General features: G+C 48.1%; 1 protein-coding gene across 1 annotated transcript in view; it reads left to right on the forward strand.

The window, feature by feature from the left end:
- plekhg2 (pleckstrin homology domain containing, family G (with RhoGef domain) member 2) overlaps nt 1-18574 on the forward strand; it is a 63795-nt gene that overhangs the window by 15120 nt on the left and 30101 nt on the right. Inside the window, exons 3-4 of the mRNA XM_085371361.1 lie at nt 8520-9049; nt 16138-16238. Coding sequence (XP_085227487.1) covers nt 8520-9049; nt 16138-16238 — 631 coding nt within the window. The remainder of the gene's footprint in view (nt 1-8519; nt 9050-16137; nt 16239-18574) is intronic.

An 18574-nucleotide genomic window follows, 5' to 3' on the forward strand; every position in this document is an offset into this window, starting at 1 on the left:
GCAGATGTGAGTCTGAGTTAAACTAATTTCACATTTTAAATATTCGGTTGTTTGGTGCGTTTGAGTTTCCTGTGACGCTGCTGAGCGTCACTTTCACTGCCTCGTTTCACTGTTTGGAGCCTCAGCTCAGATTTCTCCCTCAGCTGTGACTTCCTGTAACCAAACCAGAGAGGCCCAGCAGAACGGACTACACACACACACACACACACACACACACACACACACACACACACACACACACACACAGAGTAATGATGTGTAATTACACACAGCCACCATGCTGTTTAGTTGCTCTGCTGGTATATTGGCTTCCATAGTTAGCGCTCGCGCACAAACACACACAGAAACATACCAGAGCACGGCTTCATTTAAAAAACACTGCAATTACCAAACACACACACACACACACACACACACACACACACACACACACACACACACACACCAATACACTGTGTGAAGGAAGTTGTATGGTTTGTGGTGATAAACTGTAACTCTGAACAATGTTTCTGCGCTCACACACACACACTTCATAAAGGGTCACACAGATCTGTTGATTGTAACCACAGAAAGGCGTGAGGCAGAAAATAGCGAGAACGCCCAAGATAAGGCTGCAGAACAAGGAGCCGGCGAGGAGGAGAAAGGGAGGCGTGCACCAGGAAGGAGGAAAGGAAGAAATGAGGGAGCGAGGGGAGAGAGAGGGGATTTTTTTAAAATCTGAAGTTGTGTTCTTGGCTGCGATTGGCTGCTTTTTGAAGCCTCCCTGCTGATAAAAACGTTGTGAAATAAATAAGTAAGAGGGAAGAATCCAGGCTGGAAACAAAGGCAGCGGTTAGAGCACAGACATGCAGATGTTAGAGCAGAGGCAAACATCTGTCAGAGCTTCATAAAGCACTGTGTGAAAGCTTCTCCTTAATAAATGATCGATGTTTCGCTGTGGCGTGCTCCGCGTAAAAGTCACTTTCATACCTGAAAACACAAAATGTTTTTCAGCTGAGGGTGAAGCTCCTGAAAAAGGTGGAGCGCTGCTCCGAGCGGCACAGACACGGTCTGCAGCGTGCACTCCCACCCTCACCTGTGGGTGGAGACTGATCGCACACCTGGAACATGAATAAAGCACCTGTAGAAATAGCGTAGTGTGTTTGTTGCTCATCAGATTTAATCAGAGGAACGTGAGATGATTTTTAGTCCACGGCGAGTTTAAACCAGCACGCAGTTTGAGGGCTGCAGACGTGAATGTAAACTCGAGGAAACTGAAACGTGTGTGTGTGTTTCCAGCATTTGGCTTGGTGCCGTCAGGGGGTCAAAGGTCATGATCTGAGAAGCCTCACTTCCTGTCTTTGTCTCTGTCAACATGTCTCTTTAGCACTTTCACACGCACAGTTCAGGCTCGTTGTCTCCACTCTCTCGTGTCGGGGCGAGACCTTCTGCGTCCTCGGCGTCCTCCTCGGCGACGCTGCTCGATGATGCGTCAGATGTACATGACAAAGAACACGGCGAGTCCTCTGAATGTATTTTAACTCCTCGTCATGCTGCACATACGATTTCACTTCCTTCTCTTGATGCTCCACGTTTTCAGCGTGTCAGGCGAGTGGAGCCGAGCACGGGGCCGCCTCAGTCCACCTTACTGAGTCTGGTTCCTCGGGCTGTCTCTGCGTGGTGGACGCTGTGCTTCATGTGTGGCTGCGGCGATGCGTTCGGTGCTGACGGTTTCCAGACGTGCTCCCGAGCACACGCAGAGATCTCAGCACAGGATCGGCTGTTGTTAACGCTGAGCTGCCAGAGCGCCGGGAGAACGCGGCGCTCTGATGTAATGGCCGTACGATTGCACAATAACTGCGCCGAAGCTTTAATCACTTTAAATGCTTCGATTTTTATCGCGGTGGAGTCTGATTGCTCCAAATCGATTCTGCGGCGGGACGCTCGGCACGAATATCAAAGTAGAGAGCGTTTGCATCCACTGTGTCAAAGCAGGACTTTGTGTTTGTTACGGCGGCTCTGGAGCCGTAAACTGAGATCCTCTTCAACGATCTTAGGCCCTCGTTGGGTGTTTCCCCGCTGAGGGTCCAGCTCCAGTGCTTTCTTTGAGCTCAAAGTTAAATTCCAACTATTCAAACATCTGGCTTTACGTTACATTCCTCGTATTTAACCCTTCAGAGTTTGGTCACAGCCGTCTTCGTGTTTCTTCTTATCCTCAGAGTTAATAGCTGTGGGGGGTTAAATAAGTGGGCGGGGCTGCTCGGGAGAAGGCGGGCCCAGCTTCAGTTTCCAACATCATGAGTGACAGTTGTTGAGGACTGACAGGAAGCTGAGCGTAGCCTCTCAGGTCAGACTTCCTGCCAGAAACTTTGCAGATAAAAAGTCACGTGAGACGAGGCGACATCGGCGGGGAGGGGTCAAAGAAAGGTTTGACGGACATTTGACGACATCTCAGCGCAGAGCACGTAAAGAGGAAACGAGCGCCTGAGAAGACCACATCAAAAACAGCAGACAGGAAGTTGAGTACTATCATTATTATTATTGTCAGTGGGATTATTTGTTTTGTTATTGGATACAAAAATAACTCAAAATGTTCTTTCAAAATAAATAAATACATTTCAAACCCCCTGAAGGGCATAGAGCAATTCCTTTGTCATAATGATAATTATGTTATATCCTGGAGCGCCTGAACGTCTCAGTGAATATATTTATTGTTTTACTGTTTGTCAGAAAAACATCCACAGGAAGTTTGGTTGCCTAGGAAACCGTACAGCCCGTCCACATGTCAGTCAGCGGTGTCCTGCATTCTCATTGGTCATTGCTGCAATCACAGGAGTTTTACTGAGGACCCGCCCACCAGAAACGCTTCCTGTTCAACATGTGGGCATGACTGCAGACGCTTCAGCCTCTCGTTGCTCTGATTCCTGCGTCGGCTGTTTAGGTTTGATTCCAGGACGTGTTCGATCCTCTGACGGTGTAACTCGCTCCGTCACTATTTAAGCTCCGCTGTTTCTCCCTGCTCGAACATTATTGGCTGAAATAAAGCGCGCCGTGTCCCTCACGCAGGCTGTTTGACCTGATATTTGAAGGTGGCTTCACGGTGAGATTCCGACTCCCGCCCAGTGGTTGAGGACACCACATGCTGCGGTCGAAGCAGAAACCTGTGGCGTCACAGTCGAACTCTTAATGACAGCGAGGAGCTGCTCTCTTATTACTGTAATCACACCCTGGAATCCACGCCGCCTCACAGATTTACAGCATGTGTTTAAAGGGAAATTCCACCTTAAAAATGGTGAAACGCTCTCTGCCTTCAGGCTCAGCTGTGTTTGAGTGCAATGACTGACGCGTCCACGCACTTTGTCTCCTGTAACCAGGTTTCTCTGCCATTTTTCCTGCGTCCACAGTAAAATTCAGATTTTTGTCTTATTCGCCATGAAGGTTGTTTCTACCGTTTTATGGAACCGTTAGACACAGAATCACTGTCAGCTCAGGACATGTGGCTGTTTTTAATGCTCAGTGTCAGTTAGCTTCACAGCACGTCTGAAGAAACGCAACATGTTCGAGGACCAAAGGAAATTAACAATATGCATTAAATTCAATTTCAATTCAATTACATTCAATGTGGTGTAGCTCCGTAACAGCTAGCTGCACGTGTTCAATGATTGACGCTCTCAAGTCCAGTCAAGTATTTTTTTTTGTCCAGCAGGGGGCGCCTCTGGTGTTTGCAGTGAGCTCATTCCTGAATCCAGCGCTAAGTTTATAAATGCACATTAACTTACGTCCCAGAGGGAGAAAGCAGGACGGGCAGTGACGTCACATCGGCCAACGCCTTCACACCAAATATTTAGTAACCCGAACCCTGACAGTATCTTTAAAAAGAAAGCGTGGATGTGGTTTGCTGGTTGGGTGTTTAATATAATTTAACAGCTAGCTCTGAATGAATGAGCCGACGGGGTTTTGCTGTGAGACAGCTCGCGCTTTATTTGTGTTAGCGAGCTAGCTTTAGGTAACATTAGCCCGAAGAAAAGCAGCTCCGGGTCGGATCTTTAAACCAAGTAATCTCTCTGAATGTCGACATTTTACTCTGACAGTCAGCTTCCTGTTTGGTCAGATGGGCCTCATTAGACAAAAGTAGGTTTTTGGGTAACGGCAGCTATGCTGGTAAAGTTTTAATGAAAATATGTTTCACACAGCACCAGCTGGCTGTGACGACAAACTGACCACAACTACAGACACTTCCTGTGTCAGTTTATAAGGACACAACATTACATCAGGTAGTTACACACATCTATTTACACTTTTACAGGTGTGTGTGTGTGTGTGTGTGTGTGTGTGTGTGTGTGTGTGTGTGTGTGTGTGTGTGTGTGTGTTTGAGATAATCTGAAAGCGCTGCACCTGACTTCAAATGCAGGATGTGGTTTGGCAAATGCTCGTGTCATTTTCTCTCTCTCTTACACACACACACACACACACACACACACACACACACACACACACACACACACACACAGCCAATAACAGGAAATCAGGAAATCAGATGTGTTGAGAAGCAGTTTTGTTCAGTCGGTGTTCAACGGTGAGCTGTGTCATTAAATCAGTGATCTGAACAGAGAAACATGTGGACTGCCTGACGCACACACACAGACACACACTGCAAACTCAAAGTAAGTCGCTCTACGTCTCTGATGGCTTTTGTTCTGCTGTTTGACTGAGCTGTGTTTCTCTGATGTTTAATGACGGGCTGTGAGGAGCACGAAGGTGATCCTGTGCGATGTTCTTCATTGTAGCTCAGGATGAGCTGGAAATGCAGTTTATCATCTCAGTACTTTTACCTCTAAATACTAAAAGTATTTGAGAATATCTGCAGGAAAATATGAAGTAAAAGCTGTGAGTGCAGGGAATCGGTCCGATGGTTATCTTTCCCACACATCAGCATAAAACAGTGCACGTGCAGCCTCTTCGTGCCTGATCCAGTCACAGGTGTGTGCAGCTGGCCTTTACCTTTACTTGTTCTAAAGAGCTCAGTGAGTTTGGGAGCGGTGCTGTAACAGGATGCTGCGACACGGCGTCCCGCCTCGATGTTCCACCATCAACTCGCAGCGGTGTGTTGCAAAGTGGAAGTGTTCAAAAACCACAGCGAGTCAACCAGACCTTCGACCAGCTTCGATCTGTCCTACAGATTAAATCTGCTGCTTATTCAGGTTCCAGCTGCACCTTATATGCTCGTACCGAGGTTTGGAGGCGTGTCAGTAATGGCAGATAAAAGTCCCATTTTTGAGACCACCAAAGTCCCAGGTAGGAGGATGAAGGTGTGACGGGACAGCAGTCACATGTTGTCGGACACTTGGGCAAACGAGCATTCTCCATCCAGTTGGCGAGAGGTTGCTGACAGCTGGTATTAGGCCTGTGATCGTTCACTGAACGCTTGTTAAAGTCTTTGCTGCTGCTGCTTGGCAACTTGTTGCTCGAAGTTTTCAGACTAGTCAGCGTCTTCCATGCAAACCATGAGCAACCTGCTAGCAACCGAGGCAATCACGACAACGCTGTGCACGCTCTGTGACCTGTTTCACGACTGTCCTCAGCCTGCTGGCAGACCGTATGAGCTTTAGGAAGAGTCAGGTGTAGGATAACAACTCCCACCCAGTTTTCTGTTGGTGGGTGGGACAAAGCTGAGCCTGATAGAGTTTAATGTGAGGCTGACACTCATCCTCAGCGAGCTTTGCTTCCTTCCTCATAACACTACGTTTCGACAGATAATAACGTGAGTGTAATTCTTGGAGCATCAGCCACATGCACGTGAGGTCAGCTGCTTACGACGCTGCTGCCAGAGGCGTTCCTGTAAGAACCTGCAGTTACGAAACTCTGTAATATCAGCTGGAAAGTGGAAAAATGTTCTCATCTAACGGCGTACGGAAAGTCCTCCCGCCGGGACGTCTGGAATTTAAACGCTAATGGACTTTAATTACTTCTCCATCTCAGCGTCTCGCTGCCGGGCTCGGTTCAGGTGTGGTTCAGGTTTGCAGTCTGAAGCGAAGGATCAGAGGTTTTTAAAAGCGGCGCTCGCCGTCGCAGAGATGTTGCCATGTTTGGTGGCATTTCAGAGAAATGCAGAGAAGAAAACGAACAGACTCAGTAATTAACTCTGAAACCACAAACTGGCAGGGAGCGTTTGCTAAACGTTTCAGGGAAACAAAAGAAATGAAAAACTTTGTGAACTTTGAGTTTGCAGCACATCGTGTGCTTCTGACGGCTTTTCTCACACTTCACACGTGTGTTTGTGGCACATCTCGTTCGGCGGGTTTGCCTTAAAGTAACATCTTAACTTTCTCTGGTGCTGTTTTATGACTTTGGAGGGGGGGCAGCCCCTCGTTAGACCTCTCAGTGATGTAGGGACCAGAGACTGAGGAGCATCAGGGAAGTCCAGCATTGAGCTGGAGAACATACTCAGTCCAGGCCGGGGCCGTCTCAGACTCTGTTTGGTCCGACGATGTGACCTTTTAACCCAGAGAACAGTTTAACCCTGAGCCTCCTCCCTCCTCTGCGCTGTGCTATCAGCTTATCCATAGCATGTAGCCAGCCGGCCACCAGCTCGCACATCATTACACGCCAATCAGTCCAGCTTCAGTAAGCCTCCACACATCGCTGCTGTTTAGCTTCATGTCTTTGTTGTGCAGAGTTGACTTTTTTAGAAATCCTTCAGTGAGACGGAGCGATGCCACCATCATCCTTATCTTATGATGGTATGTCACCTGCGGCGCTCTCAGTGGAGCCTCGGTGTTCCTGTGACTTTAGGAACCGAGGAGGCCCCAGGTGTTTATCAGCAGTCTGGGTTTCGCGCTCTGTGACAGGGCTGAACTTTAACAGGAAATAAAGCTTGAAGACGTGCTGCTGGTGGAGTCATGGTAAAGATGGCTGCTCCTTTAACATGTGAGAAAGTCTTTCATGAAAAGGAAGAATGTACAAAAAGAGGAAGAGTGTGTCGGTAGAGACGATCCGCTCTGCTGCGCACACACTTCCTGTTTACTCTGAAAGTCACACGGCAGGTTTACACTGATCAGGAAGTCACCGTGGCAACCGCTGGAAGTGTTTCTGAGGGATCACCTGTTGGACGGGCAGGTAAGGCGCTGCTTTGGGTTTTGAAGGAGGGAGGAGTTTATGATGGACACTGGTGTGGCCGCAGGTGTTGGGACATGGAAGAACCGAGCAGGCGTTCAGATGGTTTTTATCTTCCACTGTGGAGAACAACACACCCACTGATGTTAGTGTGAAGGCAGCTCATCAGCATCGGTCCTTCCTCTAAACCAGAACGAGGAAACGAGCCTCGTTTTCATCGAGGATTCAGCCTGATTGATTGATTTCTGATGATAAATCACTCAACTGTGAACTAGCAGCGGAGACGACTGGACGGCTGTGGCTGAAGCCACCGCCCAGCTGTGGCCCAGCTGTGGCCCAGCTGTGGCCCAGCTGTGGCCCGGCTGAGCAGGGTAAACCACAGGTCCACCTTACATGGGCCAAAGGTCTAGAGGCTACATCTTGACACCACCTCATGATTCTTTACCAGCTGACCCACAAAAAACACAACATAACTGAGGTGTAAAAGTGGGCGTGGCTTAACCATATACACCCGCCCAGCTTTGCTGAATCATCCTTTCAGCTGTCAAACGTTGTCACGACCTCATACAGCACACTTTGGTCTTCAGTGGACCATGAAGCTCTCCTACGTTTAATCCCTCAGATGTACTAATATGAGAAGAAGTGAAATTCCAACAGTACGTCTCAGTTTGTCCACATGATAAAGAAACGCTGCTGCACGACTCTCCGAGCTGAAAGAAACAAAAGAAACGTGTAAAATTACAGAAAAGCTTCGTGTTACTGTGGACACACTGTAAAAAATGGTGTTGTTGTAAACTGTGAAAGACCTTTTCTGTCATTTAACTGTTGATCTATTATTTCATTACTTTGCTTTGTGAATGGGCGGGGTCTATATCAAAAGCTGTCACACAGGCTGTAACCGGCCAGTTCTGGGCCCCAGGCCTTATGTTTGACTTTGGATGTTGTGCGCTCACAGTCAGCTGTTCTAGTGTGTGGTGAGTTCACTGACCCACTTCTGCACAGACAAAGCGTCACTGTCATATGTTCTGCTGCCGAGCCCACCTCATCACACGCATGAGGAAACGTGCGTGTTCCACTGGTTTCTGTTTGGGTGTTTTAGCTAAAAATACAGCCTGTAAATAAAAGATGTCTCGTTTTATGGCCACAGTATCAGGTTTTTGGAGCCAGAAGGGAGAACTGGAGTGTTATAAGCTAAACTTGGTTAGCAGACAGCTAGCAGCTACACAAATAGGCACAGTCAAATAGGCCACGCCCCGAAAAGTGCAAACTTTAAGCCATAACTTATAAAAACACCGTGACTGTTGGAGCCTCTGGTGGACGTTAGAGGAACTGCAGCTTGTTCAACTTCCGTATTGGCTTCTTTTTTAAACTCTGTGTTTAAAACGAGCTCGTGGACTAATTTGTGCATTTTTCTCTCTTCTTTCCAGCTGCCAAACGTCCCTCCTCAGTCTCATCTCTGAGTGGGATTGTGGGTAGGATGATGTCATCCGGAGAGCGAGGAGCGTCGTCCTCCTGCACCTCCGTCAACACCGTCTGCTCGGACGGAGAGCGTCCCGCCTCCCTCTCCCTCTCCTCCTCTGCCTCGTCAGTCTCCCTGCAGGACTCCTCCCACTCCTCCTCATCCTCTTCATCCTCTTCACTTCCTTACGGCGCAGTGCCGACATACAACGCCTCATCGTCGTCCTCCACGCCAAAAAGAAATGGCTCAGACATCAGTCTGGACCTCACTCCCCTCACACCTCATGGAGGCGGAGGAGGAGCATCTGGAGGAGGAGGGGCGTGTGTCGCCAAGGTGACAGGAGGAGGCGGCCACCCCAGTAATGTTGCTAGTCCGGTGGGGGTGGCAGTGGCGGCGGCGGTGGCCACGCCCAGACAGCTTTCACGGCTGGACCGAGTGGTCCTGGAGATCGTGGAGACGGAGCAAGCCTACGTCAGAGATCTGAAGAGCATCGTGGAGGTAAGAGCTTTCATCCAACCATCCAAAGTATTCACGTCACTGCAGCGTTTCCGACCCGGAGGAGGCAGGACGGGCCCAAAATGACTCATGACTTTTAGAAACTGTGCGTTTATTTCCTCCAGCTGTTTGCAGCTGCTCGTGTGAGAACATGCAGCCAACAGAATTATGATCAGAGAGGAAGCCACGCTAGTGCATGTAAATGCATTTGATAGCACGGCTTCTTCTCTAGTGTCTGTCTTAGAATACTCGTGTTACCCTAAGAACACGAATGACCAAACAGCATCAGGCTGTAAGTTCTTTATTTCTGCTGTAACGTTTTAATGTGGCAGCCTGTGGGGACTGACTCGCTGCTGGAGCCCCCGGTGGACGTCCGAGGAACTGCAGCTTTTCTTATCTTTGTCCACACGCATTTTGAGGCCAGCTGTTTCTCTTGCTGGCCTGAGGTTCAGTTTCAGTTTGCTCTCTTCCTTCAGTTTATAAAAAAGCACAACACAGTTTGTATGTGTTAAATGGCTTTTTGAAGTAAAATTTCCCTGATGGATGTTCGGAGCTTCCGCTCTGAAGGCCAACGAACCAGTGCAGAAGGATAAAGTCAGGATAGGAAAGCCTCTCTGACCAACAGCACTGTGGTGCCCATGAGCAAGGCAACCACCGGTGCTTAAAGAGGAGAAGATTGAATGTAGCCTCCAAGAACACTTTAAAGTTTGTTATTCTCGTTGGCATCACTCCTAAACACAAGCTGAGCTCAGATAGACGTCTGCATGTCAGACATACCAGCCTTATTGCTATTATTCCTGTTGCATTGTGGGAAATCATTCCACATTTCTCCTAAGCGAGGAATGTGTCCCGCTGAGTGAAAAATTAGTTCTCTTCAAAGGAACTTTTGAATAGAAAAACTCGTCCTGACAGAATTTGCTGACTTTGTTGTTTGTGTGTGTGTGTGTGTGTGTGTGTGTGTGTGTGTGTGTGTGTGTGTGTGTGTGTGTGTGTTTTCGTCCATCACTGGCCCAGGTGTGCCACAGCCAGGTGTGTGAGTGTGTGTGTGTGTGGCTGTACGATCGGAGTGTGAAACATCCTTTTGAAGTAAAAGAGAAAATTTACTGCTGCTTTCATCCTCTGCCATCACACACACACACACACACACACACACACACACACACACACACACACACACACACACACACACACACACACACTCACAGGTCACTCTGACAGTCACATGACTCCTCTGGACTGTTATTGGATCGTTATTATCACTGAATTCTTTGGGCTCAAGCTCACTCACGGTCACGCCGGTTCATCCACTTTTTCGAGTAAGAATCAGACTGATATCAGGTGATTCACCACTGGGAGGGACCACCAGGTGATTAAATCTAACGTCCACCCGGAGCGTCACAGAGAGCCTGAAACCTGAGCTCTGTGCAGCACGTCTGCAGCATACCTCACACCTCTGTCCTGTGTGTGTGTGTGTCTGTGTGTTGTCCTGTAATGTAAGTCTTCAGTCCTGCTCTTCTCTGTATTTCAGGTTTTGCTGAAATCTGTTTTTGATTGAGGCTACATGATGTCACACTCACTGTGTGTGTGTGTGTGTGTGTGTTTGAGAACAATGCAGTGCAGAAACTCTTGGAAAGAGGAAGACTGAGCGTCTGAGAGCAGCTCGTCTCCGTCGTTCCTTCTTTGTCTCATAACGTCAGCTGTCAGCAGACTGACGTCGCTCCACCTGCTTCGACTCGTCTCTTTTACCTCCTTCCCCCCTGATGCCTGAAGTCCAGAGATTTGTCAAAAAACTGCTGAAACAAGCGTCATTGGGGTGGACGGAGAAAACGAAGCGAACAAGAGGGGATGGAGCTGTTGGCCTGCAGCCAAGGGGGACAGGAAGCTGAGGGGGAGGAGAGATAGATGAAGAGGGGTTAAGAGAAGAAGACAGAGATGGAGGAGGTGACGGAGAAGGGAAAGGTTTAGGAGTAGCAGCAAGAGGATAAGGATACAAAGATTAGGAGAGAAAAAATTTGGACTTGACATGAAGGGAAAGACAAAAACGCAGGAGCGAAGAGAGCAAAGCGAGGCTGAAACAAAGAGGCTGCAGAGCAGAGGCAGCGTTTACATTCAGCCCACCAACCACATCAGAGCTCGCCATCGCTCGTGTAAACTGTTATGAGGTCGATGGGTTGGTGGAGCAGGCGGAGGATGAGGGCAGGAAGAGGTGACCGGATGGGAGGCACAGACTCTGTGAGCAGAAACAAAATGCAATCAGTGCAAAAGACAAGGTTACAGCGCCGCCATCATGAGCCGCTCAGCGCTGCGCGTGAGGAAGACACGTGCAGCTTCGTCACCTCTCAGGATGCAGCAGGTTACCGAGCTTTAGCCACAAACTGAACTGGAAGACGTGAGCTTTTATCTGCCTCATAGATAAAAAATCCGCCTCAACATTTGAGACTCAACTCAAAGTTCAATTCCATCAAATCACAACCGCAGCGCGCCAGAGTGACCTCAGTCCACATTATTTACTAATTATTTTCAAATGCATGGCTAACTTGACTGAACCCAAACCGTGGGGCCTAGCAGGGACTCTCCGTCTCCTGGGGCAACGTCCCGTTTCTGAGCGGCTTCCTCCCAGCACGGCCTTTTGGGCGGCAGCTATCATCTGTTGACCCGAACGTGGGATCAGGAGCGTCGGCGGCTGTGAACACCGGAGCGTATCGAGTCACGCGGCGTGTAAACAGCCGAGTGGAAAGAACAGAACGGTCGAGGCTGTGACTGCATCGTTGACGCCGTCCTGCAGACAAACAGCACATTCTGTGGTTTCTGCATCCGAGTTTAAACCGCCGTCACGTTTTCTCATCTCTCACACTTCCCACGCTCCGTCCTGACAAACGTGCTCCTCTCCTGGTTCTTCCTCTCCCTGCGATCGCTCTCTGATTGTTTTAAGAAACGTTTCCCTTGCGGCTCTTCCTCATTCCTCTCGTCTTCCTCTCTTCATCTTCCCGTTGAGCTCTGTCATTTTTCACTCATCTCTGCCTCTCCGTGCCTTCCAGTGTGCATCTGGGTTTTTCCTCTTGCCTTTAAAAGGTGCTGAATGTGGCCAAGGCCTCTCATTATATGCCTCATTATACTCTCACACACAGCTGTGTGTGAGAGAGCGAGTGCTTGTTTTGGACACGATTTAGGAAAAAACAGAAAGCGAGTGATGGAGGAAGAATGGAAATGATTTATGTTTGCAGCCGTCTCCTAGAAATACGAGTTTCCCTGAGAGTCCCAACGAGAGGCCGACACGTCGAGTTCGCTGCAGCGAGCGTTGGAAACGCACGCTGCACCGTATCACGTATAATTTGGTTCACATAAAACCTCCAAGCAGCACAACACAACGGCCTCGTTCATACTCAAAGTGCATCCTGATGTGGAACCAGAAAAAAAGGAAAAAGTGTAATTTAATCTCCTTCTCTGAGGTATTTTTAGGAGGCTCGTGTTGCCTGTTTACAGGCCCAAACAGCTCGATGGCTGTGTGGGAAATTTCACACAAATATTACGTGAAATTTGATGAAAAACTGACGCCGTTCACCTCCAAAGAGCCAAGCTGGAGCTCATCCTCTGACGGGGTCGTGCAGGAAACCTGAATCTTGGAGGACAGCGTCCAGCTTTGTGTTAAACTGAGTCACCTAAATGTCAAAAGACCCAAAAGCAGGAGAAGCAGACAGACGGGAAGTACCCGAGACGTTCACGGGATATTTAAAACCCTTCTGTTAAATCTGACAGCGAATGATGAGCACGGTTCTTTCCGGGAACACCTCGGGGCATGTGTGATGACAACTGCAGCAGTTTAATCTCTGTTGTGGATTCAGGCAGCAGACCCGGGAAGAGGAGCACTGATTCGATTGTTTAAGTGTTGACCTGGTGAGCAGACCTCGGCCTCTCGTGCTTCTCACACTGTTTCTGTCTGATGTGCATCTTCTCTCGACGGTGGTCGAGTGTTTACCTGCAAGATGTTTGGATAAGGTTGCACCACGTCACACGTGTCCATATAAAAAGTTACTGAGTGCAGACTAATGAAGGCAAATGTATCAGCTGCTTTCACTCAATTGTCTGATCACTTCTGAGTCTGAATGATTGGTAAACCTGTGAATTAGGAACGAGGTGAAGCTAGACAAACTGCATGCGGCCGTAGTGATAACCAGCAGAGCCGGAGCAGTGGAAGAGCATCAGTCGGACCCTTACATCAGCTAATTCTCTCCTACGTGACAGCGTTTAAGGTCATTATGAGGAAATTGCATTTGCAGAGCTGCTGTAAATAAATCCTAACACGATGAATCTGCAGTCATGCTGTCATCTGCAGCATCGTGACCGACTGTCCTCGGCGTCTGTGCAGTCTGATAATCAGCTTCTCTGTTCCTCCTTTACTTCCTGCTCTTTCACGAGTTGGTTGCTTCCTGTTTACCCTCCTGCCTGCGGGCACCCTGAGCTCGGCGTCTCTGACGGTGAGGTGGTTTCCTGCTCGCGCAGGAAGTGTCGATGTGCACAGGTTTGCTTTGGCACCTCTGCTTGGGTGTTGCACTCGAGAAGCCGTCACCTCCTGTTCATCGATGTGAAACTGCCTGCTGAGGAGCGCGGGCAGTTTCCACGTCACATGATTTTGTTCCTGTAAACGTTGGCGTTGCACGGCCGATATCACCACGCAAGCTTTATGAGAGCCTGTGCATTGCAGCGTGCACACAAATCATCATGATTTAAATGACTGGTTCCTGGTTTGCATGCTGAGCTGTTTGTACGTCCTGTCCAGCACATCACGCCTTTTATTTGTTACTCTGCACTCGTACACTGGCGGGAAAATTTCACTTGAAATGTTTCATTTAGTGTTGCTGTGATAAGAAATGCTTGAACTTGAATTAAAGTTGAAGGTAAACTGACCTAAGGTCATGTGATTTACCCTGTGAAGTTATTTAAACCCCTTAAGGGGCATTAAATAAAATAATTAGTAATATTGTATTAATCCAAAGGCTGTGGCCGGCATGATGTAGGACCCAAAATGCAGGACACTCAGTCGGAGGAAACTCAAAGACACTGCTTTATTGCCACCCACCTGCTCGATAGCTAGCCGGGGGGTTCAATGGTCACTCGAGCTGGCGAGAGTAGCGGACTCCCGGCTTCATCGTTTTCAGACGCCTGCTGTCTTTCGCTGCTCAGGTTAGATTAGATTAGATTAGATTAGATAGAACTTTATTAATCCCTCGGGTGGGTTCCTCTGGGAAATTCGATTTCCAAAAAAGCACAGCACCGACAGAAGTTACAGAGTTATACACACACACACACATATATAAATACAGAGACAATATAAATAAAATATACAAAGGGGATAAATAGAATAAATAGGAATAAAAATAAAATACAAGTGAATTGCACATTTCAAGTATTGAGTCTATTGCACTGTTGACTATTTACAAAAGTATTGCACAAAAGGTATTGCACAGTGAGGTGAAGAGGCACTACAGCTTAGTTGTTCCCCCCTCCTTTGTCCTCCTGTTTCCCCTCCCTCTCCCCACCAGAGAGGAGTTAAACAGTCTGATGGCGTGTGGGACAAAGGAGTTTTTAAGTCTGTTAGTTCTTGTCTTTGGGAGAAGCAACCTGTCACTGAACAGACTCTTCTGGTTGTTAATGGCCGTGTGCAGAGGATGCCCAGCATTGTCCATAATGTCCAGCAGTTTCTTTAATGTCCTTTTCTCTGCCACTGTCACCAGAGTGTCCAGCTTCATGCCGACCACAGAGCTAGCCTTCCTGATCAGTTTCTCCAGCCTGGATGAGTCCCTCTTTGCTGTGCTGCTCCCCCAGCACACCACAGCATAGAAAAGTACTCCAGCAACCACCGACTGGTAAAACATCCTCAGGAGCTTCCTGCAGATGTTAAAAGACCTCAGCCTCCTGAGGAAGTACAGTCGGCTTTGGGCTTTTTTATACAGGTGCTCTGTGTTGCATGACCAGTCCAGTTTATTGTCCACCCACAGCCCGAGGTACTTGTACTTGTTGACCACCTCCACCTCCTCCCCCTCTATCTGAACCGGCAGTTAAACATGATATATAAGTCACTCAGATAACTAAAATGTAAATGTTTGTTTTATTTGTTCCGGAGAAAATCGGTTTGGCTGAGATCAAAGTTATTAGATTAGATTAAATAAAACTTTATTAATCCATCGGGAAAAAACAGAATACTAAGAACGCCAACGCTGAAACCAAAAGACTAGAAATGATGAAAACTGACGAAAACAAAGTTCAATAAGAAGGCAAAACTCAAAACACTGGGTCACTGACCCAGGACCGTAACAACAGTACATAACATAAAAGTCAGCAGAGGCAGGACTATTCATGCACCGAGGACTAGAAACAAGACTCAGGTGACAACGATCAAGACAATCAGACAGACAGCGAATAAAACCTGAAACAGAATCTAAACAACATGAAAGTAAAACCCAAGAGACTCAATATTAAACACAGAGCTATGACCCAGAGCATTCTCGTCCCAACACGTGACATACCGACGGTTTGTCACGTGTGTCGTATGTTACGTGTTGTATAAGCAGACCGGAAACGACACACGCAGGACAGTAAAGCCAACATTAAACAGGAAGCAGAACTCAAATATTACAACATGAATCCAACAGTGCTCAAACATCAGAACCAGAGCCAAACACAAACTGGGACAAAAGTGTGTCAGCTGATCTTAAGACTTCCACGCCGCCGTGTTTTCACAGATTTGGCTGACATTAATTATGAAGCGCTGTCTTCTACCTGTCTGTGACGTTTGATAGGAAACTGCTGCAGCGCTTCATGTGCTCGGACGCCAGCGCCGTGAATATTCCCGAGCTGGAATGCCCCGTGTTTTTCCGACTTTTGCCCGCTCTGCTGACATTCCTAATTAGTCAGACATCAAACACCTGCTGCTGGAGTCTCGCGTCAGAGCTGAAAGCTGCTTTAATTTTCACGACAGCGTCGGGGTAAAGAGTGCTGCCAAACTAAACAAACCACCAACGAAGGAGTGAATCAGAGTATGTGCAGAGCAGGAGGTGGAAACGCTGACTCTAACCCTCTGTGTGTGTCTGCAGGACTACCTGGGCTGCATCATCGACTGCGGCGCCCTGCCGCTGAAACCCGAGCAGGTCAGCACGCTGTTCTGCAACATCGAGGACATCTACGAGTTCAACAGGTAACTCACCTGCTCCTCTGTGCTGCTGTTACACGTTAATGAGTAATAACTGTAGCAGCAGGCCTGAATCAGCAGTCTGTTTGTGCGTTTTGTTGTCTCTGGTTAACTGTTGGTGCTGTCGGTCGAGTAAGAGTCGAAGAGTTTGGTCATTTGGGAAAGTCGCTAATTTTTTCTGCTGTTTCTGACAAAAAGTTTCTAAATTTCCAGGAAAGAAGTTCTTCTCATAGTTTTGATGTTGTTCAGAAACGACTCAGCTTTATTCATAAGATAAGATATAAGATATATAACTCTTTATTGTCATTGCACAGTCATACAGAGTACAGCAGTACAATGAAGTTGGAAAACTGTCCTACGTCGGCACTACATGTAACACGACCCGATACGACACAGTATAATAACTTAGTAATAAAAAAATGAATAAGTGTATGTGTATTGCACACTGTTATTATTGCACATTAATTATTATTGCACCTTGTTATAAATATAAATATTATTATTGTTTTAAACATTGTTACCTCCCCCCTAAAAAAAGTCCAGGGAGGTATCCAGTCAGGTCAGCTGTTAGCATTGATCAGGGCTGTTGCCCTGTTGTAACAGCTGTCCTTGAGTCTGTTTGTTCAGGACCTCAGCAGCCTGAACCTCCTGAGACAGCGAGTGCTGTACAGGTCCTTCAGGGAGGGAAGAGGATGTCCAATGATTTTTTGGGCCATGTTGATGACCCTCTGGAGTGCCTTTCTGTGTGCTGTGGTGCAGCTGGAGAACCACACACCGATGCAGTATATCAGCACACTTTCAATGGAGCAGTGGTAGAAGACGGTCAGCAGCTCCTTCAGGTCCATTTTTCTGAGGATTCTCAGAAAGTGGAGACGCTGTTGGGCCTTCTTTAAGACCGCAGAGGTGTTAGAGCTCCATTGGAGGTCTGTGTCTATGTGCACACCCAGAAACTTGAAACTGGAGACCCTTTCCACGCACTCCCCATTAATGCTGACAGGCTGCAGCTCGGACTTCCTCCTTCTGAAGTCAACTACCAGTTCTTTTGTCTTGGTGGTATTGAGGTCTGGGTTGTTATCTACACACCAATCTGACAGCCTCTGAACTTCAGCTCTGTACGCCGTCTCATCTCCCCCTGAGATGAGCCCCACCACGGTGGTATCATCTGCAAACTTGATGACTGTGTTGTCTGGGTGGGAACTAACACAGTCATGTGTGTACAGAGTGTACAGTAGGGGACTCAGTATACAGCCTTGTGGAGAGCCGGTGTTGAGGCTGAGGGCTGAGGAAAGATGAGGCCCCACTCTAACTCTCTGTACACGGTCTGAGAGGAAGTCTCTGATCCAGCGGCAGGTGGTGGAAGGAAGTCCAGTTTCCAGCAGTTTAACTATTAGTCTCTCCGGGAGTATCGTATTGAAAGCAGAGCTAAAGTCAACAAAGAGCAGCCTGGCGTAACGGCCCTGCACTTCCAGGTGAGAGATGGTGGTGTGGAGCGTTGTAGCGATGGCATCTTCAGTTGATCTGTTAGCTCTGTATGTGAACTGGAGCGGGTCGAGTGTGGATGGCAGGCAGGACATGATGTGACGTCGGACCAGTTTCTCGAAACACTTCATTATAACAGGTGTTAGAGCGACTGGTCGGTAGTCGTTGAGGCTGCTAATGTTAGTACGCTTTGGCAGTGGGACAACTGTGACCGACTTTGGGGCACGGTGGGATGCAGGACTGGGACAGTGAAGTGTTGAAGATCTTAGTGAAGACACCAGCCAGTTAGACATTCTTTTAGGACCCTTCTGCTCACCCCAATTTGACCGGTGGCCTTCCTGGGTTCACTGCCCTCAGTGTGCGCCTCACCTCATATTCCTGCACTATGAGGCTTGGGATGCTGCTGCTGCCTCTGGTCCCTTCACCTCAAAGCGTGCGAAGAAGTGGTTCAGCTCCTCGGCAATCTCCGCGTTACCCTCAGTCAACGTGGTATTGCAAGGTTTGTAGTTAAGTGCCGAACTCCCTGCCATACCTGTCCTGAGTTGTTGTTGCTGAAGTGGTCTTCGATCCTCCTCTTGTACGCTGCCTTGGCCTCTCTGTTGCCTCTTTTCAGCTCAGATCTGGCTGCACTGTACTGCGTACCATCACCGGATCTGAAAGCAGCGTCACGTTGCTTCAGCAGGACCTGGACCTCTTTAGTCATCCAGGGTTTCTGGTTGGAGACGTTTGTCCACAGTGACACTGTTGACACAGAAGTTAATATATGAGAGCACTGATGCTGTGTGCTCTTCAAGGTCCTGATGTCCGTGTTTTCAAAACAGTCCTGCAGCTGATGTGATGCGCCTTCTGGCCAGGTTTTCACA

The sequence above is a fragment of the Diplotaxodon limnothrissa genome, linkage group LG14 (assembly GCF_057381915.1).
Source record: "Diplotaxodon limnothrissa isolate DT_005_m linkage group LG14, D_limnothrissa_male_GT1.1, whole genome shotgun sequence".
NCBI lineage: Eukaryota > Metazoa > Chordata > Actinopteri > Cichliformes > Cichlidae > Diplotaxodon > Diplotaxodon limnothrissa.